Genomic DNA, 25715 nt, shown 5'->3' with positions numbered 1-25715 from the left:
ATAAAAAGTAGATTTTTGCAAGTATTTCTCAATATTGTTTTAGTCTCCAGATTTAAAAATGCCACTCCCACAATAATTATTCACAAAAGTATAAATGTATTTATTAATTTTTGCATGTTCTTTCTCTCTCTTGTTAATTTCATGTATCATACTATTGTCTAGACAATTTGTTCCTTGCCATTCAAGTCACTGGAAGAAAGACACCTCTTCTGCTAGCTGTGGGTAGTGGCAGTAGGCTTCCCTTTCCATAGGATATAAGTGCATCACTTTTATGATGTATCCGAACCTCTGCCCGCTGGCGAAGAGACTACATTACTGCTGAGATAGAGGGCTGGCCAACATGTGTTTCTTTTCTTTTCTTCTTTATTTATAGGTTTCATACTACATTCACATAACATAAATGTTTTCAAGAAAAAAGAGAAATAAAATATACATGAAAATTCATAAAAAATTTAAATTACAAAAAACATTTGTCCACCATATAGTTGGACAAGATATTAGGAAATATAATAATAAAATAAGAAATTATTATCTAAACTAAGAGGGGGAATGCAAAAAGTACGCTAGCGATTTCCAGCATTCAAACTGTAGGAGCATCCAGACTACGAACAACTCCTCCTTCATGAGATATTATAAATTCCTGCATTTTCTTTGGTTTAAAAAAAACATAAATTACCGCATTTAAGGAAACTAAACATCTACAAGCAAATTTTAAAAGAAAAGTCCCATTCAAAGCAAGAACTCTTGATTTCAAGTCCATAAATTGCCTTCTTCTTTTTTTGAGTTTCTTTATTCAGATCAGGAAATATTTGTACTTTAGTACCAAGGAATTGTGCAGAGATATGTCTAAAATATAATCGGAGTATGTTATTCCTATCAGTTTCAAAAGCAAAAGTCACAATGAGAGTTGTTCGCTTTGTTATCACTTCGAGGGAACTTTCCAGAAATTCAGTTAAATTTAATTGCTGTTGAGTCCACAGGAGAAGCAGTTATCCGAGTGATATAATAAGCTTTAACAATAGGTGGTAATGCCTCTTTAGGAATCGCTAATACTTCTGTAAAATACTTCAACATCTCAGATGGAGCAATCAATGGTGACCTTGGAAATTTAAGGAATCTCAGGTTGTTCTTCCTCATCTGATTATCTAAATATTCTATTCTTTTATCCATAATATTTCTATCCTGGATAAGGGTTCCAATGGAACTTCGTAGTTTTTTTATTTCACTATCATGCGTATCAATTCCTTGTTCATGTTATTGAACTCTCTCAGTAAAAGAGTTTTTGAATTGATTCAAAACTGAAAATTCTTGATTAAATGAGTTATTTACTTGAAGGAACAATGCACTCAAAGTCTGGATAGCGTCCTACAGCACATCTAGTGTTACTACCGCTGGTCTTTGCATTGCCTCGAGACCTATGGAAATAGTTCCCGTGATTGGAGAAGACAGAGGGGTCCCAGCCCCGACTGCGTCTACTGATATTATTTCCACTGGGGTAGATGAATCGGCAGGGCCTCTCCCACCCCTCGAAGTAGAAGTACCAACTTCGGGAAAATCACTTCGGGGCTTGACTGCCGTCATTATTCTACTTCCTGGTCTCGGGGGTGGTAGTTGGAGAAGCGGACTTAGCGAAGCCGCTTCAATGCTGGGATCCTCTACAGATTGGGAGGAATCAATCAAAGCGGGCCTTTGCATACCCAGTGGTAGAGGTCTGAAATCCTCAAGCGTCATCCGTCTGAGAGCGGGATTTCCTCCGAGGTTAGGTGAGGCTTTCACCCCGGTTTTCCCTTTCCTCTTCCCCATTTGAAAAGGGGAAAAAAGTACTTCTCCTCGAGGAACGCGCCAGGGGTTTCAGGAGCTCTCCGTGTTTATTTTCTTTTCTAAATTGAACATTTCCACATCAACTGATTATGGGGCCCTTTTACTAAGTCCCGGAACTACCACCCGGCTACCACGTGGCCCGGGCGGTAATTTCATTTTATACATGCGCCCACTATGCGCACCGGAAAATTTCCGTCACATGGCGCTAACCGGGCAATAATCAGCATTGTATGCGCGCTGATTACCGCCCGGTTAACACGTGAGAACTTACTGCTAAGTCAATGGGTGGCGGCGATAAGGTCTTAGGCCCAAAATGGACGTGTGCCAATTTTCATTTTGCTGCACGTCCATTTTTGGTCCCCCAAAAAAGGCCTTTTTTTGCAAGTGCGTACATCCAATACACACATCTACAACAGCGCAGGCCACATTTTGGCGCACCTTAGTAAAAGGACCCCTATAAAACTTATTTTGCTTTTAAAAAAAAGTTTGAATTTTCTTAGTAATCAATTTTCTTAGTGGCAACAAGAATTTAATTTCATCAATCAGTGTTGTTATTAAAGAAGTCTAATCATCAAACTGATTTCTGGTCTACAACTGTTGGAATTAAATTCCAAAATAAGTATATTTTATAAATGTTTATTAAACATTTTTTTCCTAAAGGATTTCTCTAATTCTACAATGCCCTTTTGAAAATTAGAGTTCACAGAATTTGGCATAGGTTCTTAAAGAGAGTATCTAATACAAAATCCTGAAACAAAGAATCGCATTAAAAAATGTCCTCACATGCCACTTATCACTGTTTCATAGAAACCGCTTTAAGAACTCTCCATGTTGCCTCATGATCCAGCCTAGATTCCAGCACAAGAATTTTGCCCTATAATAAAAAAACGGTGCTCTTAATTTTTCATATTTAAGCAAATGATGATTTTTTCAGTCTGCGTAACTCTCCTTTCATATGTTCTATTGCTCCAAAAATTGCACTCTTCTCTGAATCCTCTTTGCTTTGCTCCACATACAGGGTGAAATGTTTGATTGCCTCAGATAACAATAATTCAGGGTTGATGTCCATCCCACGAAAATGCAACATCCTCTCGCAAGCAATAGCGTAGTTTTTATGCCAGTTTACTGGATGTTTTTCATAGGAATTTACAATTTCTTTATACACCTGGAAAACAAACCAAAATATGAAATATATTTTGTGAATTACTGTTTTGCATACTTCTAAAAAATTTTTTTTTTAAACCTGGTAACGTGCTGATACAGAATGAAAGCGGGTTAAAATCTGCTTTGGAAAGAGGAGGTTGTTTTAGTCTCCTGGTACTAACATACTGTGGGGCCCTTTTACTAAGCTGTGCTAAGAAATAGGCTTAGCACATCCTTACTCTGGCCTTTCCCACACACTAAGCCCATTTCTAGCGCAACGGTCAAAAAGGGCTTTTTCTTATTTCTTTTATTTCTGGCCGTGTGCTAATGTTAGCGTTATTATGCAACGATTTTTAAAAATGAGCGTGGGAGCACTTATCACCTTCTATCAGGAGTCACTAAGGGCTCCTGTGTTATGTACCTGCTAACCAGTTAGCACACCATTGACATCAGTATGCTCACTGGTTAGTTCATCCATGCCCACTCTCCGCCCGGCATACCTCTTTCCAAAAATAAGTACTGGGCATTTAGGGGTCCTTTTACCAAGCTACAGGAAAAATGGCCCTGTGTTGGCGGAACAGGCTGTTTCTCCCACGCACCAAGGTGCTTTTTTACCACAGCGGGTATAAAGATCTCAAACACATATTGCCATGCGCTAAGAGAACACTTACCGCATGGCCATGCGACACGAAGTCCTTACCACGATAAGGGCTCATTAGTACATAAGTAATCCCACACTGGTAAAAGACCAAGGGTCCATCGAGCCTAGCATCCTGTCCACGACAACAGCCAATCCAGGCCAAGGGCACCTGGCAAGCTTCCCAAACGTACAAACATTCTATACATGTTATTCCTGGAATTGTGGATTTTTCCCAAGTCCATTTAGTAGAGGTTTATGAACTTGTCCTTTAGGAAACCGTCTAACCCCTTTTTAAACTCTGCCAAGCTAACCGCCTTCACCACGTTCTCCGGCAACGAATTCCAGAGTTTAATTATGCGTTTGGTGAAGAAAAAGTTTCTCCGATTTGTTTTAAATTTACTACACTGTAGTTTCATCGCATGCCCCCTAGTCCTAGTATTTTTGGAAAGCGTGAACAGACGCTTCTCATCCACCTGTTCCACTCCACTCATTATTTTATACACCTCTATCATGTCTCCCCTCAGCCGTCTCTTCTCCAAGCTGAAAAGCCCTAGCCTTCTTAGTCTTTTTTCATAGGGAAGTCGTCCCATCCCCGCTATCATTATAGTCGCCCTTTGCTGCACCTTTTCCAATTCTACTATATCTTTCTTGAGATGCGGCGACCAGAATTGAACACAATACTCAAGGTGCGGTCACACCATGGAGTGATACAACGGCATTATAACATCCTCACACCTGTTTTCCATACCTTTCCTAATAAGGTAAGTGGGCAGCGCGTGGCGATGCCCGACGAGCATTGGGTTATCTCTGCACAAGCCATTTCCGGGAGTTTTCTTTTTCCCCCGGAAATGGTGTGAGCTCAGAATATTAATCGAGTAACAGCAAACAGGAATAATAATGTGGATATAGAGAGCGGTATTTTAGAAAGGACACACAAATGGGACTTGAGATGTCTGGGGTCGGTAACGTCTCGAGTTCCGTTAGTATCTTAGAAGAGGAACTGCCAACGAAAAGCCTGTTCCAAAATACATGGAGAAATGGATGTCTCTGCACCTCCTACGTATGGCATGGAATGCCCATATTAGAAAAATGGATGCCTAAAATATTAACAGGACAAAAGTGAATCATGAATATCCCTCTGGCAGCACAGGGATGCTCATGTTCTGAAATGGCAACATAAATGTTTATGTGCCAGAACACAGACATTCATGTGAGCCATTTTAAAAACAAACATCTATTTCCTGCAGCTGTCACAGCGTGGTATCCCTTGCCTGTTTCACTTGTACAAGAATCCCTCCAATGGAGAGCTACTCAACAGGAGCACTTTTCTATTACTTACACATCCTGGGTAGCAAGTCAATCTATACATCAAATTTTTGGGGACTTATTTAATCCCCTTCTGTAATGGGGAATGAATATCTAATTTTTGGACCAACCTTGGTTCCAGCTAAAACATATCCAGACCACACCCCCTTGTCACTTGGACATTCTTCAGTTTTGGATGTCCGTATCCCAGATTTGCAAGATCAGAGCTTAGATGTGTATGCATGATAGATGTCAAAGGGGCCCTTTTACTAAGCAGCATAGGTGCCTATGAGCGCCCAATGCGTGGTAATTTAAATTTTTACGTGTATCCACGTGCTGAAAATCGGACAGTAATTCCGACTTCACACGCGTAGGCAATTAACGCATGGTTAATGCGAGAGACCTTACTACTAAATCAATGGCTGCCAATAAGGTCTCAGACAACAAAATGGACGAGCACCAATTTTTATTTTGCCGCACGTCTATTTTCGGCAAAAATTTAAAAAATGAGAATGGTGCTTCTAAAATAAGCACCATAGAGATCTAAAAACTAAAGAATGTATATCTATCTCAGCTTAGAAAGGGTGAGACAGTGGCATAACCAGTGGGCTAAAGAAGCTGGAACAGAGATCTGAGCCAACACCTGTGCTCCTTTTAAACCCAGCAGCCTCCTCTCCTTTCCCACCCACAGCTTACCAATCACACCATGGGGCAGGCCAACACAGCTGGTTACATGCCACATAAACCCGGCTGTGGCATATTCTGGACCTGGCACCCCAGCACAGCCACACTGTGCACGCCATCCCCCTATAGAATGACCTGATATTGGTTATAGTAACAGTAGCCATACTGATGGAAAATGCAGGAGATCACCACCAGACCTTGGAGTAACTCTGGGCTGGCATGGGTGCCCAGTTACAGTGCAGGCCATGTACATTCACCTCCCCCTCCCCCCCCCCCCCCCCCCCCCCCCCCGGATTCAATATATGTTGTCCAATTTGGACACTGATCCAAGAACTGCATGCAACTTAATTGGATAATGAACCATTAACAAGCAATAATTTGATGCTAAACCGATTATTGATGTTAATTGGCGTCAATTAAGATCTACCTGTGTGAACAGCTCAAAAATGGGTGTGGCCATGAGAGGGGCAGTGGTGTTCTGAAAATTTGGGCGCAGTCTTACAGAATATGGGGGATCTGCGCTCAACTTGCACACCAGGTTTCAGTTGGTATAGGTCCAGTGTCTAGAGCTGGGCGCAGGAATTCACTCTTAAGTGCTATTCCGTAAAGGGAGAGGGGGGGGGGGGGGGGAGAGATAGAGACAGACAGACAGCAAAGTTAACATTGCTGTGTGGGTAAACCAGTGGTTCATTCCTCAGGACATACCCAGTCAGCTGGATTTTCAAGTTATTCAGAATGAATATGCATGAGATAGGCTTGCATGTGACAGAGGAAAAACATGCAAATCTATTTAATGCATATTGAATGTGAAAATCCTCAAAACCAGACTGGTTGAATATGTTCTAAGCACTGGGTTGAGAATCACTGGTCTATGCTACCACAGTCACAATCAAAACTAAAAGAAAACAAAAGCTACATACTTTGAAAGAATTTGCATAAAGCTGTTGTTTCACCTCTGGAGACACCTGAGCCTTTTCTGCAAGCTCAAAGATAAAGTAAGCAGTTCTCATCCTAGAAAATAAAATAAGTTCTATAGTTGTAATCATGTAAGTTATTTAGATGTAAATAAATAATGCATAAAAAAAAAAACATACCTGAAAACAAGAACCAGAAAATGCTGCATCCAAAGTTTATTATTTGCTTGCTCACAGTTATTTCTTACAATACAGCTGATCGACAGCACTTGCCATTTGGCTATTACATACAACAGAACTGTAGTTGGAGGGATCAAAAACTGTGGAAAGTCCCTACCTTTTAGAATTAAGGATGATAATTATTTGAGGTTTAGGTGTTTAATGAAGACATAGCTGTTTCAGAAGTACTTAGGGGAGAATTCAACTGTATTGACATTTGTTTTATTATATACATTTTAGGTTATTGTACCAATTTTATTTATCTAAGAAGCCCTTTTAGTAAGCTGCATTAAGCACTCAACACGTGTTTAAGAAAGGAAAGCGAATGCTACATACCTGTAGAAGGTATTCTCCGAGGACAGCAGGCTGATTGTTCTCACTGATGGGTGACGTCCACGGCAGCCCCCTCCAATCGGAAATTTCACTAGCAAAGGCGCGGCCGTCTTCCCGCCTGAACCGGCTCGTGTTCATCAGTCCCGTATGTAACAAGACAAAGACAAGGGAAGACAACTCCAAAGGGGAGGCGGGTGGGTTTGTGAGAACAATCAGCCTGCTGTCCTCGGAGAATATCTTCTACAGGTATGTAGCATTCGCTTTCTCCGAGAACAAGCAGGCTGCTTGTTCTCACTGATAGGGTATCCCTAGCCCCCAGGCTCACTCAAAACAACAAACATGGTCAATTGGGCCTCGCAATGGCAAGGACATAACTGAGATTGACCTAACAACTTATCCAACTAACTGAGAGTGTAGCCTGGAACAGAATAAACATGGGCCCAGGGGGGTGGAATTGGATTCTAAACCCCGAACAGATTCGGAAGCACTGACTGCCCGAACCGACTGTCGCGTCGGGTATCCTGCTGCAGGCAGTAATGAGATGTGAATATGTGGACAGATGACCACGTCGCAGCCTTGCAAATCTCTTCAATAGTGGCTGACTTCAAGTGGGCCACTGACGCTGCCATGGCTCTAACACTATGAGCCGTGACATGACCCTCAAGAGCCAGCCCAGCCTGGGCGTAAGTGAAGGAAATGCAATCTGCTAGCCAATTTGAAATGGTGCATTTCCCCACAGCCACTCCCCTCCTGTTGGGATCAAAAGAAACAAACAATTGGGCGGACTGTCTGTTGGGCTGTGTCCGCTCCAGATAGAAGGCCAATGCTTTTTTGCAGTCCAATGTGTGCAGCTGACGTTCAGCAGGGCAGGAATGCGGACGGGGAAAGAATGTTGGCAAGACAATTGACTGGTTCAGATGGAACTCCGACACTACCTTCGGCAAGAACTTAGGGTGAGTACGGAGGACTACTCTATTATGATGAAATCTGGTGTAAGGGGCCTGGGCTACCAGGGCCTGAAGCTCACTGACTCTACGAGCTGAAGTAACTGCCACCAAGAAAATGACCTTCCAGGTCAAGTACTTCAGATGGCAGGAGTTCAGTGGCTCAAAAGGAGGTTTCATCAGCTGGGTGAGAACGACATTGAGATCCCATGACACTGTAGGAGGTTTGACGGGGGGCTTTGACAAAAGCAAACCTCTCATGAAGCGAACAACTAAAGGCTGTCCTGAGATCGGCTTACCTTCCACACGGTAATGGTATGCACTGATTGCGCTAAAATGAACCCTTACAGAGTTGGTCTTGAGACCAGACTCAGACAGGTGCAGAAGGTATTCAAGCAGGGTCTGTGTAGGACAGGAGCGAGGATCTAAGGCCTTGCTGTCACACCAGACGGCAAATCTCCTCCATAAAAAGAAGTAACTCCTCTTAGTGGAATCTTTTCTGGAAGCAAGCAAGACACGGGAGACACCCTCCGACAGACCCAAAGAGGCAAAGTCTACGCTCTCAACATCCAGGCCGTGAGAGCCAGAGACTGGAGGCTGGGATGCAGAAGCGCCCCTTCGTTCTGGGTGATGAGGGTCGGAAAACACTCCAATCTCCACGGTTCTTCGGAGGACAACTCCAGAAGAAGAGGGAACCAGATCTGACGCGGCCAAAAAGGAGCAATCAGAATCATGGTGCCTCGGTCTTGCTTGAGTTTCAACAAAGTCTTCCCCACCAGAGGTATGGGAGGATAAGCATACAGCAGGCCTTCCCCCCAATCCAGGAGGAAGGCATCCGATGCCAGTCTGCCGTAGGCCTGAAGTCTGGAACAGAACTGAGGGACTTTGTGGTTGGCTCGAGATGCAAAGAGATCTACCAAGGGGGTGCCCCACACCTGGAAGATCCAGCGCACTACTCTGGAGTTGAGCGACCACTCGTGAGGTTGCATAATCCTGCTCAACCTGTCGGCCAGACTGTTGTTTACCCCTGCCAGGTATGTGGCTTGGAGCAACATGCCGTAACAGCGTAACATGCTGACGGCTTCTTGACACAGGGGGCGAGATCCGGTGCCCCCCTGCTTGTTGATGTAATACATGGCAACCTGGTTGTCTGTCTGAATTTGGATAATTTGGTGGGACAGCCAATCTCTGAAAGCCTTCAGAGCGTTCCAGACCGCTCGTAACTCCAGGAGATTGATCTGCAGATCGCGTTCCTGGAGGGATCAGCTTCCCTGGGTGTGAAGCCCATCGACATGAGCTCCCCACCCCAGGAGAGACGCATCCGTAGTCAGCACTTTTTGTGGCTGAGGAATTTGGAAAGGGCGTCCCAGAGTCAAATTGGACCAAATCGTCCACCAGTACTAATTTGAGAAAACTCGTGGACAGGTGGATCACGTCTTCTAGATCCCCAGCAGCCTGAAACCACTGGGGTCCATTGAGCAGATCGCATGTGAAGACGAGCCATGGGAGTCACATGAACTGTGGAGGCCATGTGGCCAAGCAATCTCAACATCTGCTGAGCTGTGATCTGCTGGGACGCTCGTACCCGGGAGACGAGGGACAGCAGGTTGTTGGTCCTTGTCTCCGGAAGATAGGCACGAGCCGTCCGAGAATCCAGCAGAGCTCCTATGAATTCGAGTCTCTGTACTGGGAGAAGATGGGACTTTGGATAATTTATCACAAACCCCAGTAGCTCCAGGAGTCAAATATTCATCTGCATGGACTGCTGAGCTCCCGCCTTGGATGTGTTCTTCACCAGCCAATCGACGAGATAAGGAACACGTGCACTCCCAGCCTGCAAAGCGCTGCTGCTACTACAGCCAGGCACTTCGTGAACACCCTGGGCGCAGAGGCGAGCCCAAAGGGTAGCACACAGTACTGGAAGTGACGTGTGCCCAGCTGAAATCGCAGATACTGCCTGTGAGCTGGGATGTGCGTGTAGGCGTCCTTCAAGTCCAGAGAGCATAGCCAATCGTTTTCCTGAATCATGGGAAGAAGGGTGCCCAGGGAAAGCATCCTGAACTTTTCCTTGACCAGATATTTGTTCAGGGCCCTTAGGTCTAAGATGGGACGCATCCCCCCTGTTTTCTTTTCCACAAGGAAGTACCTGGAATAGAATCCCAGCCCTTCTTGCCCGGATGGCACGGGCTCGACCGCATTGGCGCTGAGAAGGGCGGAGAGTTCCTCTGCAAGTACCTGCTTGTGCTGGAAGCTGTAGGACTGAGTTCCCGGTGGGCAATTTGGAGGCTTCGAGGCCAAATTGAGGGTGTATCCTTGCCGGACTATTTGAAGAACCCAACGGTCGGAGGTTATAAGAGGCCACCTTTGGTGAAAAACTTTCAACCTCCCCCCGACCGGTAGATCGCCCGGCACGGATACGTTGATGTCGGCTATGCTCTGCTGGAGCCAGTCAAAAGCTCGTCCCCTGCTTTTGCTGGGGAGCCATGGGGCCTTGCTGAGGCGCACGCTGCTGACGAGAGCGAGTGCGCTGGGGCTTAGCCTGGGCCGCAGGCTGGCGAGAGGGAGGATTGTACCTACGCTTACCAGAAGAGTAGGGAACAGCCCTCCTTCCCCCATAAAAACGTCTACCTGAGGAGGTAGATGCTGAAGGCTACCGGTGGGAGAATTTGTCGAAAGTGTTATCCCGCTGGTGGAGCTGTTCTACCACCTGTTCGACTTTTTTCTCCAAAAATGTTGTCCGCTCAGCAAGGGGAGTCCGCAATCCGCTGCTGGATCCTATTCTCCAGGTCGGAGGCATGCAGCCATGAGAGTCTGCGCATCACCACACCTTGAGCAGCGGCCCTGGACGCAACATCAAAGGTATCATATACCCCTCTGGCCAGGAATTTTCTGCACACCTTCAGCTGCCTGACCACCTCCTGAAACGGCTTGGCTTGCTCAGGAGGGAGCTTGTCTACCAAGCCCGCCAATTGTCGCACATTGTTCCGCATATGGATGCTCCTGTAGAGCTGGTGGGATTGAGTCTTGGCCACGAGCATAAAGGAATGATAGGCCTTCCTCCCAAAGGAGTCTAAGGTTCTGGAGTCTTTGCCCGGGGGCGCCGAAGCATGCTCTCTAGAACTCTTAGCCTTCTTTAGGGCCAGATCCACCACACCAGAGTTGTGAGGCAACTGAGTGCGCATCAGCTCTGGATTCCCATGGATCAGATACTGGGATTCGATCTTCTTGGGAATGTGGGGATTAGTTAATGGCTTGGTCCAGTTCGCCAGCAATGTCTTTTTTAGGACATGATGCATGGGTACTGTGGACGCTTCCTTAGGTGGAGAAGGATAGTCCAAGAGCTCAAACATTTCAGCCCTGGGCTCATCCTCCACAATCACCGGGAAGGGGATGGCCGTAGACATCTCCCGGACAAAGGCTGCGAAAGACAGACTCTCGGGAGGAGAAAGCTGCCTTTCAGGGGAGGGACTGGGGTCAGAAGGAAGGCCATCAGACTCCTTGTCAGAGAAATATCTGATGTCCTCCTCCTCCTCCCACGAGGCCTCACCCTCGGTATCAGACACAAGTTCACGAACCTGCGTCTGAAGCCGTGCCCGACTCGACTCCGTGGAAACACGGCTACGGTACAAGCGTCGAGAGGTGGAATCCCTCGCCAGCACCGGCGAAGCTCCCTCCGCCGACGTTGTCGGGGAGTCTGCCTGGGAGGTGGCCGTAGCCTCGGCGACCCAGATCTCTCGGTACCGAGACGGGAAGGAGACCGGTGACGATGCTTCTTTGACTTCTTCAAGCGAAGCATGTCACCGGAGCTTCCCGGTACCGACGAGGACGTAGAATCCAACCGTCGCTTCCTCGGGGCCGAGGCCGAAGAAGGTCGATCTCGGGGGGGCTGTACCGCAGGAGCCCTCAGGGCAGGGGGAGACGCACCCGAAGGCTCACCGCCACCAGCAGGGGAATGGACAGCCCTCACCTGCACTCCAGATGAAGCACCACCGTCCGACGACATCAGCAATAGCGGAGGTCCCGGTACCATCGGCGTCGACGCAGCCTTTCGATGTCTCGGTACCGACGATGCAGGAGGTAGAAGCCTCGATGCAGTCGATGCTGATGCCGAAGACTTCGATGCTGTCGACGTCGATGCACTCGATGCCCGTGCTGTTGTCGTCGAAGAGCCCAAGAATAACGCGTTCCACTGGGCCAATCTCGCTACCTGAGTCCTCTTTTTCAAAAGAGCACAAAGACTGCAGGCCTGCGGGCGGTGCCCAGCCCCCAGACACTGAAGACACGAAGCGTGCCTATCAGTGAGCGAGATTATCCGGGCGCACTGGGTGCACTTCTTGAAGCCGCTGGAAGACTTCGATGACATGGGCGGAAAAATCACGCCGGCGAAATCAAAATTCGCGATGATGACGAAAGGCACCAAAAAGAAGGGAGAAAAAACCCGTACCAAGGCCAAATAGGCCGGTCCCGAAACCAAAAGGAAACATACGCGGGGAAAAGCTGGAAACACGGGAAAGGGGTAAAGACCGGAGCGGTCTCTTTTTTTTTTAGCAAAAATCGCGAAGACGCGCGAGGTCAACTTGAGGGACACGAAACGGCGTCAAAACACGACCGTCCCGAGCGCGGACAAAAGAAGACTGACGAACACGAGCCGGTTCGGGCGGGAAGAGGGCCGCGCATTCGCGGTGCGCATCGGCGCGCGAGGGCTAGCAAAGGCCTTTGCTAGTGAAGTTTCCGATTGGAGGGGGCTGCCGTGGACGTCTCCCATCAGTGAGAACAAGCAGCCTGCTTGTCCTCGGAGAAAAATGCCTTAACATCGGACATGCTCAAGTGTTCTGTGTTTTGCTGCTTGCGTGCAACTAAGTGGGGTTTTTTTTTTTTTTGGAGGGGCATGTCAGGAGCATAGAAACGCTATTCTACTGTGCTGATATTAGTGCTCGATAACTGAACAACACCGGCAACATGGGCGCTCTTAGCGTTTCCTAAATAGGAGGCGGTAAGTCCTCTTGCATTCATTCTTTTAAACGGCCACACGCCTCAACCAACCAACCCAGACCTCCTTCTCCTCCTTTCCTGATATCTCCGAGGAGGAAACCGCCCGCCTTCTTTCCTCCTCAAAATGCACCACTTGTTCCTCTGATCCCATCCCCACCAACTTACTTAACACCATCTCTCCTACTATCACCCCCTCCATCTGTCATATCCTCAACCTCTCTCTCTCCACTGCAACTGTCCCCAACACCTTCAAGCATGCTGTAGTCACGCCACTCCTCAAAAAACCATCACTAGACCCTACCTGTCCCTCCAACTACCGCCCCATCTCCCTCCTACCCTTCCTCTCCAAGACACTTGAGCGCGCAGTCCACAGCCGCTGCCTTGATTTTCTCTCCTCTCATGCCATCCTTGACCCGCTTCAATCCGGTTTTCGCCCTCTTCACTCGACAGAAACAGCACTTTCTAAAGTCTGTAATGACCTGTTCCTTGCCAAATCCAGAGGCCACTACTCCATCCTCATCCTCCTGGATCTATCCGCCGCTTTTGACACTGTCAATCATGACTTACTTCTTGCCACACTGTCCTCATTTGGGTTCCAGGGCTCTGTCCTCTCCTGGTTCTCCTCCTATCTCTCCCACCGCACCTTCAAAGTTCACTCTCATGGATCTTCCTCCACCCCCATCCCCTTATCTGTTGGTGTTCCCCAGGGATCGGTCCTTGGACCCCTTCTCTTCTCAATCTACACCTCTTCCCTGGGCTCCCTGATCTCATCTCATGGTTTCCAGTATCATCTCTATGCTGATGACACCCAACTGTATCTCTCCACACCAGACATCACCGCGGAGACCCAGGCAAAGGTATCGGCCTGCTTATCCGACATTGCTGCCTGGATGTCCAACCGCCACCTGAAACTGAACATGTCCAAGACCGAGCTTATCGTCTTTCCACCAAAACCCACTTCTCCTCTTCCTCCACTTTCTATCTCAGTTGATAACACCCTCATCCTCCCCGTCTCATCTGCCCGCAACCTCGGAGTCATCTTTGACTCCTCTCTCTCCTTCTCTGCGCATATCCAGCAGATAGCCAAGACCTGTCGCTTCTTCCTCTTTAACATCAGCAAAATTCGCCCTTTCCTCTCTGAACACACCACCCGAACTCTCGTCCACGCTCTCATTACCTCTCGCCTGGACTACTGCAACTTACTCCTCACCGGCCTCCCACTTAGCCATCTATCCCCCCTTCAGTCTGTTCAGAACTCTGCTGCACGTCTCATATTCCGCCAGAACCGATATACTCATATCACCCCTCTCCTCAGGTCACTTCACTGGCTTCCGATCAGATACCGCATTGAATTCAAGCTTCTCCTTCTTACCTACAAATGCACTCAGTCTGCTGCCCCTCACTACCTCTCTACCCTCATCTCCCCTTACGTTCCCGCCCGTAACCTCCGTTCACAGGATAAATCCCTCCTCTCAGTACCCTTCTCCACCATCGCCAACTCCAGGCTCCGCTCATTCTGCCTCGCCTCACCCTATGCTTGGAACAACCTTCCTGAACCCTTACGCCAAGCCCCCTCCCTGCCCGTCTTCAAGTCTTTGCTTAAAGCCCACCTCTTCAATGCTGCGTTCGGCACCTAACCCTTACCGTTCAGTGAATCCAGAATGCCCCAATTTGACTGCCCCTATCGGACCGACCGTTCACTTGTCTATTAGATTGTAAGCTCTTTGAGCAGGGACTGTCTCTCTTTGTTAAATTGTACAGCGCTGCGTAACCCTAGTAGCGCTCTAGAAATGTTAAGTAGTAGTAGTAGTAGTAACAGCACACAGCCAGAAATTCAACAAATGGAAAAATGCCTATTTTACGAGCCATGCTAGAAATAGGATTAGTGCACGGGAAAGTCCTTCTGGGTTTCTGCCAGATATTTGTGACCTGGATTGGCCACTGTTGGAAACAAGATACTGGGCTAGATGGACCATTAATCTGACCCAGTATGGCTATTCTTATGTTCTTATGCTAAGTGTAAGCCCATTTATTAGCACAGCTTAGTGAAAAGGCCCCTATATTTTTTTAAGTTTGTCAAAGGTGAGAGCTATTGTTTTTCCATCTGTTTTATGGATGATTGTAAGAAGTTCACTCATTTTTTGTATTTTAAGCAATGTATGATTGTGACTTGTACAAATTGTTATTGTAATATGTCTTGAACTCACAGTTTAAGCAGAATATAAATATTTATTTTAAATTAAATTAAAAATGAATGCATGTATTACCAGGGATATTCTAAACAATTTGCTGTTCAGTACGTCACTGATTATACATCAATTTGGCACTAGTAGGAGCTCCAGAGGATATAAAAGAGCTGTGACAGAAAGTGAGTTAACGGAAATGCTGGGAAATACAGTTCCTGAGAGTCATGAACTGACAGGAACTGTGCTCAAATTTGAGAGGAACTCTGGGAGATGTAGTAAAAAAGCAGTAAGAGCTCAAAACTTGGGAGAAGATAACTGAGGTCCTGCATTCAATTAGGGGACTGCTGGTGGAAACTAATGAAATGCCAGACTGTTTCACACTGAAGCAGAAAAGTCCAAGAGCCACACAGCTGCCAAAACACAGGACGGTTTCAGGAGGGAAACACAGAGAGGTGGAAGGTAGCGAGTCTTAGTTCTCAGACCCCTGAAGACAGGTAGAAGCTTATTGGAAAACAATGTTGTCATGTTATTAAGGAATTGTCAGAGATTTGGGAAGTTAAAAAGAGGGCTGTACAAGCACCTGAGTAGAAGCCATAGTAAAGCATTCATCTGGTGTGTACAATAGTCGGGCACACAGCCTATGTGAAAGAGCAGACAGAGAAGCTGGAATAAGTAACTGCAGTGCCATTAAAAACGCACCCTTGTTTAGAGTGTTGCCATTCAATAAGGGTTGGGATGGTTACTGGCCAAGGGCCCGGGGAAAATAACTTCATGATTAGAACAACATTGAGGATAAGCAGCATAGAATCTATTTACTCTTTTAGACCCCTTCCACTGTTGGAAACAGGATACTGGGCTTATGTACTTATTGTGGAAAGACTGACAAGGCAGCTGTAAGTTTGTTGAAGAAGTTAACATGAATTTGGTGTTTAAAGCCTATAGGCTGTAGTGTGGACCATGGACAGTCAGAAGAGCTGGGCCTACTGATTTTATCGTTTGTAATTGCACTTTGGATCAAGTTGTGCAAAAAGGCTGTATGCCGGATATACAAGTTGCCAATTAGAAGTTCATAGTGAAGCAGCTGATATAAACGTTACAAATAAAGAATATAAATGGTACATCAGTATCCTGCCTTATTGATGGAAGGCAAAATTATTGCTGAATTCCTAACCCAGACAGCAAGGCTTGAGGGACCAATCTGTGACATTAATGCAGAGAAAATTTCTTTATGGCACATTAACTGAATAACAGATGACGCAATAGAGTCAGCTGCACATATTTAGGCGATGTTAACGGTGCCATGTTACCTGCCGTATTAACAGTGAATGAAAAGTAACCCTAAGCTGCATTTGTTATCCCCTCCCACTTTAGGTTGTTAACGTGGAAATTAGTGTGCACAAGCTACTAAAGCACTGAGGGGCCCTTTTACTAAGCCACGTAGGTGCCTACACGTGCCCAACGGGCGTCAATTTGGAATTACTGCCCAGCAACCGCATAGCCCGGGCGGTAATTTCATTTTTTACGCGTGTCCACTATGTGCGCCAGAAAATATTTTTATTTTCCGTCGCGAGAGCGGTAATCAGCATTTGAACGCGTGCTGACCATTACCGTCCAGTTAACGCGTGAGACCTTACCGCTAAGTGAATGGGTGGGGGTAATGTCTCAGACCCAAAATGGACGTGCGCTGATTTTCATTTTGCCACACATCCATTTTCGGCCCCAAAAAAGGCATTTTTTACAGGTGACCTGAAAAATGGATCTGCATGAGGCCAAAACACACACCCACACTAGCGCAGGCCACTTTTCAGCGCACCTTAGTAAAAGGACCCCTGCGTTAACTATTAGCATGCTAACTGCCATGTTAACAGTTAGCAAGGTTCAGTAAATAGGCCCCTATATGAATAATGAATAGTTGGCTATCATGCCAAAAGTGTAATAGGTCCTCTGACGAGCACACTTCTTTGTACTGTCTGTTTTTTTGTGTTTTTTTTTATTTATTGGAAAAGAGTGTTCCTGGACAAATAGCTAAGATAAATATGATAACTTATACTGTACAATGTATCCTATAAATGTAAATTCATGTTTTTTAACGAGCCTTTTCAAGTACAAGGATTTTAAGATCACATTTAAAAACTGCACCAGCTGATGTTTCCTGGGTCATCGAGAAAGTGCTACCGTATAGGTAACTGTACAATCAAATGTACATAAAAACAAATTCACAATGAATATTTTCCCTGATGTCTATTTTGTATTAATTTCATGTTAGAATAATCTTCTCTTTAGACCACAATTAACCAGATGTATATCTTTTTTGTATACATGCTAGTCATACACAGAATAGGATGAAAAAATTTTCACCTTGCTTGCCACATTTCTTCATTCGCAACAGCCTCCCATGAAGAAAGATCAAACCTAATAAAAAAAAAATATGCCTTATCAAATATTTTAAACACTGTATACAAACTATAGGGCCCTTTTGATAAAGCTTAGCACATGCTAGTAAACATTAGTGTACGCTAAGGGCCAGATTCTATATGTAGCGCCTAAAAAATCCACGCAGTAAAGATTTCTGCCTAAGTGTATTCTACAAGCGGCACCTAGATTTAGGCACAATATATAGAATTCACTTAAGTGGAAATCCTAGAGCTTAAAACAACACACATCCATTTAAGCCAATGAGAATGTGGCCTAAGTCTCTGCACGTAGATTTCTGTAACTGCAAGTGTAAATTTTGGAATGCCCACGAAACGCCCATTTCCTTGCCCATAGCCATGACCCTTTTGAACTGCGCACATTATAATTTAGGTGCAGGTCATTACAGAATATGCTTAGCCAGTTATGCGCGTAAATTCTAATTATTGCCAATTAGTGCTCATTATTGCTTAAGTGCTGTTATCAACAAATTAGCTGGTTAAAGCCAATTAAGTTACGCGTGTTGTTATAGAATACGCCTAGATTTCGGCGAGGATCTCTTGGCACATAATCCGGGGGTAAATACAGCACATCCTATTTTATACCTATAAGCCACATGGTATTTAGCACATACTACTCTCCGTTAGCGCACACTAGGCTTTAGTAAAAGGGCTCCTGTATCTCCAGTTATCTTTAACACAGGACTATAAATAAACTTGCAAATTGCAGGCATAGCTGCTTTTTCTATACCTGTTATATACTATTGCTTTATAATAGAAATCACTCTACATGTGGAATTAGCATCATTTAAACATACAGACTGTATGAAAACTGCTATACCCATATGTAGATGGCTCCAAGTAGCAGAGATTTCCAGGGTGCATGGTTCTGGAGAGAACACACACATTTTTTTTTTTTAAATTCCTGCATCGGATTTTGCACCTGCCCTGAGGCACATGCAAGTGCTAGCAACTTACTGGTTTGGACCTGGAACCTCCACCAGTGATTGAGGGAGTAACTGTGCTAACACTACCTCAAATAATTCATTAAAAACAGGTATTTCCTCCAATTTCTTAAATTCGTTCCTTTTGTACATACAGCTTTGGGAAATCCATCACATACACATGGAAGCACTGGCAAAGATGGAATAAAAACAGAGCAGATCGCAAAAAATATATTGCAAAAATGTCCAGTTTATTCACCACTAAAACAATAAATAAATAGATAGTTAAAAGCCTGACACGGCCATGTTTTGCCCTCTCAAGCAGAAGGGGGAAGGGGTGCGGAGGGATCTGACACCACCAGGTGTACACCAGATCCACAAAGGACACACTCTAAACCTCCAAAGTGCAACTGAATTCATGAGACAGGTCAGGAGCTAGCACTAGATTGCTGTACAGGATATGTCTACCTATCTTCTGAGACAGAGAGAATAATAAGAGACAGACTGCTGCACAGTATTCTATATGGTAGAGCTCTGTTCTCTCTACCTCCATCTGCTGGTAGATAGACATAACCCGCAACTCTCTGGATTGATCTGTGGGACGTAATGCAAGTGTAGTTATCAGCGCTTACACATGTAAAGCCGCAAGTGATGCTGCTCTATTTCTGATGTATTTTTTCTGAAAGGCTGCTCACACTGGAAGTGCCACCAATACACATGTATTTGCCAGTGTTCTTATACATATTTTACAAAAGGCTCCATGTTCAGCAGAATCTTTTGTATCATATACTGGGGGAAACAGTAAAGAACTGGACTTGGATATTCCAAATCCTACCTTGACATTCTATGTAAAATGGTGCTTACCATCTATTATTGCATCTTTCTCTGCTATAGTATTAACTCTACAATTTCATAAGAAAAGAAAGCCACACTTTCCACCAAGAAAAGGACACTCAGTCTCTAGAGACGCTTTTAAGAATACAGAGTAATTAAGTAAACCTCAGCTCACACCTTCCATATTCTTCAGTCCAGTTGTACATGGTTGATGTTAGATTTATCCATTTCTCAGCATTAAACACACTGTTGGAAGGAACAAGTTTATCACAAACTCCCCAGGGCCACAGCAAATAGCTCTCTTTCCAGGAAGGGTCACCTTCCTCAAGTCCTATACACACAAACGTTTCTTTGCTGAAAAAAAAAACAAATGAAATTTTATGTTCATTGAAATTCATTTTTAACCTGCTCATCAGAAACTACTGAGCAGTTTGAACTGGCACAAAGTTCTTCTAGATATTACATTTTACTTATAGCAAACAACTTTTATGCACACTATTCTCATATATATAATATAGGGGCCTTTTTACTAAAATGCGGTAAGATTCTGTACTTCTAGCGTGTTAGCTGCCCTAACTATAGCATGTGAAGTGCAAAGCTGGTGTAGTAAATGTAGGGGGCGTGCCCAACATTTGCCCTCCATTTAGCTCCCTTAGTATCTGCCACTTCAAGTAACATGGATGAGGGGTCCACCAAAATAAATAAATACAGCCTCGGTGCTGCATCTCCTCTGACATTTTCCCACATGCCCTCACCAAATGTCCAATCCTCACTGCTCGCCATTACAACCCCTTCCCGAACCCCTAGACATCCATGCCTTGCTCGACTGACCTCCAAGTCCTGCTCCTTCACATGAAAACCCACTTCTCTGATTTCTACCCTCCCCCATCCCATAGGACTCATCTAGGTGTGTTGCAATGTTGGTTCAAGGTTTCCCTGATCTCTAACCCTCCCTCCATCTTCCAACCCCCCCCCCCCCCCCCAACAAGGGCTCATCTGGGTATGTTGCAATGTTGGTTCAAGGCTTCTATGACCTCTACCCTCCCTTTATCTTCTAAACCTCCCTCCCCCCACAAGGGCTCATCTGGGTATGTTGCAATGTTGGTTCAGGGCAACTGGGCCCCTCTACTGCAGGCCGGGTTGGATGAGTTAATAGGCCACATATTTAGTTATCACAACGTTGAGAGCATTTCTGATAGGAATGTTTAGGCCCATTTGAAAAGTTCATTTGCCCAACATACTATTACACAGTTTTCACTGTATTGTATTGTCACTTTGTTGACAATATTAACACCTATAGATTTTTCAATAAATGTATATTATTTTATAACAATATTTTTATTGTAGAACAGTAAAAGTGAAACAAAGTACCATGCAACACTGACACCTCACAAGGCATTAACATATAGTAAGAAAAGATAAACATACCATTTCTCAAAATACAAAGCCCTCCCTCCCACCCAACCTTGTACCCTCCCCCCACTCCTATCAAAATATATCTCCCTTACATGCAAATAGAATACTCAAAACCCAGGTATATATCAATTGCCCTATGCTTACTGTGTTCCACCCATGATAGCTCCCCTACATTAACCCCCTCCCCATTTCATCTAAGAAAGGGATTGTAAGACTTGTAGCAAATTATCCAAGGGGGTCTATTCTTCATCCTCTGAATCGAACTGTCCCAAGTGTCATACGCTCCATTTCCCCAAGAAGTTGTAATTTTAACCCCCAATAAAGCGGAGTGGGACCACCTGAACGCTGCCAATGTGTGGCAATTACAAATTTGGCAGCAGCCAGGCACATCCGCTTCACACGGCGTTGCTATTTAAGAACCCTCCTGTTACCCAAGCCCAAAAGGCACCACTTAGGATCAAAAAGAAAAACCTGTCCCACTGCTGTGGAGATTGACTTTGTCACAGTCTCGAATATGTGGACATTGCCACCAAATGTTTAAAAAGGTCCCTTTCTCAATTCCATAGCGCCAACAAATATCCAGAACAGTGGGAAATATTTTGTAAATCTTCTCTGGAGTATAATACCAGTGAGTGAGCATCTTACATGTATTTTCTTTCAATAAAACATAAGGAGAATGTTTCTTAACTTCCAAGCAAATTGCATGCCATTCACTCAACTCTCCTTGCAAATCCCGCTCCCATGACACCATAAAAGCATATTTCTGAAATTCTGTCCCCCTGAGAAAGCGATAAAGAATTGTAATGATCCTTCTGAACTTCTCCAGACCTGTCCATGTATTTTCAAAATATTCAGTCTCATTCAGATCTTCCTTCAACCAGCCCTGTTGTATCATATAATGTTTGACCTGTAAGTAAGTGAAATAATCCTTAACAGGGATAGCATATTTTTCTTGTAAGGCAGAGAATGAGAGGAGGTCCCCCACATCCAATAAATCTCTAAATCAGAGCAAAACTAGGTCTGCCCATTTCTGTAAGATAGGATTCCCTTGATCAACTGAAAAAACAGGTTCGGCCCCCAATGTAGGCTAGGAAAGAGGAGCGTCGTCCCCGGCTCAACCATGACTTAAGAAAGCTCCATAAATGTAATAGATGAAACACCCATGGATTTTGTGTACATTTCTGATATGCCTTGGGAGAATAGGAAGCCTAGATGCTCTCTCTTAAGACAATCTCAGTTATCCCATATTGCTCCAGTCTGACCATTGCTGACTGCCCACCTTTCTCCCAAACCAATATTAATTTCAACTGGCAAGCCCAATAACACCAAAGAAGGTTAAGGACCCCCCTCCACAGTATTCTTCTATGCAGCCGGAAAGGATGACCCCTCCACATGAATGCCAAAAGCTCACTCTATAAAACCAATGTCAGCCCTGGGAACATTCACTGGTAGGGTCTGAAAAAGAAACAATAAATGAGGAAGTATATTCATCTTGATGGCTGCAATGTGGCCCCACCAAGATAGCCATCCTCCACACCACTGGTGTAGATCACACTGACTCTGTTGAAATAAGGATGGGTTATTCAATGTACATATCTGTGTATAATCCCATGGGATCAGAATTCCTAAGTATTTGAAACTGCCATCTGCCCAACAAAAAGGGAAACCATGTTGTAGTTGGATCTCTTCAGTGGAGGATGTAGTAATGCCCATTAGCTTAGATTTATCATAGTTGATCTTAAAGACCAACAACTCTCCATAAATCCACAGTCCCCTCAACAACATGGGCAAAGTCAACCCAGGGGAACCTAAATAGAACAAGAGATCATCTGCAAAAAGCACCATTTTATGAGTATCTCCCCAAGGCAAACCCCACAAATATAATTTAAACAGCGTATCCTTTGAGCAAAAGGTTCTATCGAGAATGCAAAAAGAAGGGGAGACAAAGGACAGCCCTGCCTACTGCCCTGCTCAATTAGGAAGGGATCAGAGTATCCACCATTAATCCGAAGTTGTGCCGTTGGACGCTCATATAGTTGTTGCAGTCATCCTATAAACTGAGGACCAAACCCCACGACCGATAAGACCTGCCACAGAAAGGACCAACTGACCCTATCAAAGGCCTTCTCAGCATCAGTGGCTAAGAAGGCCACAGATTGGTCCTGGGAATGGACCGCCCATAAAATATTCAATGTACGGCAAATATTATCCGCTACCTGCCTATGGGCAACAAAGCCATATTGGTCCGGATGTATCAATTGAGGGAGAACACTACCCAACCTCTCAGCCATAACCTTAGACAAGATCTTCACATCAACGTTAAGCAGCAAAATCGGTCTATAAGAACCACAGACTGTTGGAGCCCACCAAGGTTTTAACAGCAGCAAAATTCCTGCCTCCCACATACTTTCAGCCAATTTCCCCCCTGGAGACTGGTATTGCCCAGTCGGAGAAGCAAAGGATAAACTTCTCCACAGAAAACCTTATAAAATTTTGCAATAAAGCCATCTAAGCCTGGCGCTCCCCCCCCGCTAAATTCTTAATAACCCTCTGGACAACCATAAGAGAGAAGGGTTGCTCCAAAAAAGGCTCAATGATCATCAGATAGTTGAGGTAAGCTCACCTGATCCAGATAACCATGACCCTCAGAACTTTACATCTGGGAATAATATTGAATAAAAGTTTTTTGAATCTCTCTATCTGTGTAACGGGATACACCTTTGGGACCCTTAAGCTTAGAAATCGTAGTGCTCATTGTTCGCTTCCTTAAATATCAGGCCAACATTCTGCCAGATTTATTCCCAAATTCAAAACATTTTTGCTTCAAAAGGTGTCTCATAAAATCTACTTCCTCTACCTTTGCAATTCTGCACGACACTGTTTTAATTGAGCCCATATTTCAGGAGAGGTGTGAAGCAAATGTCTCTCTAAATCCACCGGTCTAGTTCTAATTTGCATTGTTCCCTACGACATTTCTTACGTGCTCCCCATTTCAGCAAATGGCCCCAGACCACAGCTTTCAGGGCATCCCAAAGTGTGCCAACGGAGACTAAACCATGATCATTATTATCTAAGTTCTGGTGAATAACCTCCCGAATATCATCACTGATGATTTTATCCCCCAATAGGCTTTCATTGTCTCCAGAAGGTCTGGTGTTTCTCTGCATCCAAGTCTCTCAAGGCCAACCATACAGATGCGTGATCAGACACATGAATACTTTCAATATGGTAATCTAGCACCTGGCCCCATAACTGTCTACTACACCAAAGCATATCTATATGTGTGTAGCTGTTCTAGGAAGTGGGAACAAAATGAGTAGGTTTGCTGGCCTGGATGCTGAAGTCTCCACACATCTAAAAGGTCAAATATTTTTACCAATTCCAAAAGTTGTTTCCAGTGAGCAGAGCTCGCCATCGTGCCCCCCTTTGAGTGGTTAAGGGAAGCCCCTGGTGGTAGACTGAAATCCCCTCCTAATAGCACAGTTCCCTGTACAAAGTCAGAGAGCCTCCTGTATTGTATGATAAAACGTCCCCTGTCCCACGCTGGGGGCAATAAATTGACCAAAACAACATATGTGCCCCCTACTCGACCTTTAACAGCTATTCATCTCCCTAAATGGTCTCTATATATTCCCAAATAATGAGCTGAACTCTATTAAACAATCTGTAAGTATTCATAACCTATAGGAGTTACGCCTGCTTGGATATAGATTGCAGCCCCACCTTTCTTACACTCCAATGTGTCAAAGTGTGCAAAACATTCACTGTAAGCTTTATGAAGCAAAAGATATTGGTCAAGCTTCCAGATGTGTGTCTCCTGGAGCATGACCACATCCCATTTTAAACGCAGTAATTCTCAAAAAATAATGCTGCGTTTCCCTGGACCATTCATTCCATTCACATTCCAAGAGCCCACCCGCATGCCTATATTTTTCTTATCTCCCTCATCCCCTTCACCCGCCCCCCCTCAATACACCCGACTGACCCTGTCCCGCAAGGAGGAAGAGAGCCATTGCCAGGTGAATGCATTCAGATAAAAAACAGATACCATACCCCCCTCCAGAAGTTAATGAATACCCTAATTTCTTCACTCAATACAAAAGCTAAACTGTTCCCATCTGTACACATATTTTTCTTCACTTCCATACATCCCACTCATTCCAACAACTATTCCATCCACTCCACCCAGAAGACAGACATTACATGTTTATAAAAATGGGGAAAAAAAGAAGTAGAAATAGCATAAATGTCCATCATGGTGGAAACGAATTTGTAGCAGAAGTGTGTTTTACAGGACTACCCTAAGCAGAATGCACTTTCTGCCAGGAGTTGCACAGCTGTTGTTCACCCCTTTGTGGCTTAGGGGAATCTGTACATCCCAATTCTGATAGTGCATGCCATGCCTCCTTTAGTGTCTGCATCCTGCGTGATTGCTTCCCCACTGTGATCGATAGGCCAAATGGGTGTAGCCAGCGATATTAGTATTTAGTGGCCTCATGCATATCTCTTCTTGTTTATGAACACATCTTATTTTCTAAGTCTTAGAAAATTGTGATCGAACAGTTAACCCACTTGATCTCGCTGAATGAACGTGTTCTCTTCAACATCAATTCTTTCGTGGCACAATTATGGAAACATGCGATAATATAACAAGGGGCTGCTTCTTTCTGAAGCCCCAGTCCACGATGGGCCCGGTTTATTTTAACCTTGAATGTGAATACCTTTGTGCCGCCAGACTTCTGTCTTTAAGAATCATGTCACAAATATCTTGAATCACCTGTTGGCTATTTCAATATTTTTCCAACTCTGGTATGCCTTTAAAAAGCAGATTGCAGCGCCTTGAAAGGTTTTCAAGATCCTCCATAGCCGCCTGCAATTCCTGTCATAGCGTTTTTTCCCTCTGTAATTCTTTCTCCAATGTGCGCAGTG

At 44.8% G+C, this 25715-nt stretch overlaps 1 protein-coding gene across 1 annotated transcript in view; it reads right to left on the bottom strand.

Annotated features, from left to right (window-relative positions):
• Positions 1-2263: 2263 nt before the first annotated feature.
• The window catches only part of TMEM260 (transmembrane protein 260), a 107649-nt gene continuing 84197 nt past the window's right edge, over positions 2264-25715 (bottom strand). Inside the window, exons 13-16 of the mRNA XM_030214535.1 lie at positions 19548-19724; positions 17540-17593; positions 6514-6604; positions 2264-2986 (exon numbers count right to left, since the gene is read on the bottom strand). Coding sequence (XP_030070395.1) covers positions 2732-2986; positions 6514-6604; positions 17540-17593; positions 19548-19724 — 577 coding nt within the window. The 3' untranslated portion in view covers positions 2264-2731. The remainder of the gene's footprint in view (positions 2987-6513; positions 6605-17539; positions 17594-19547; positions 19725-25715) is intronic.

The sequence above is a fragment of the Microcaecilia unicolor genome, chromosome 9, assembly GCF_901765095.1.
Source record: "Microcaecilia unicolor chromosome 9, aMicUni1.1, whole genome shotgun sequence".
NCBI classification, from domain to species: Eukaryota; Metazoa; Chordata; class Amphibia; order Gymnophiona; family Siphonopidae; genus Microcaecilia; species Microcaecilia unicolor.
The sequence above is the reverse complement of the archived record's forward strand: the minus strand, read 5'-3'. Positions and strand labels throughout refer to the sequence as shown.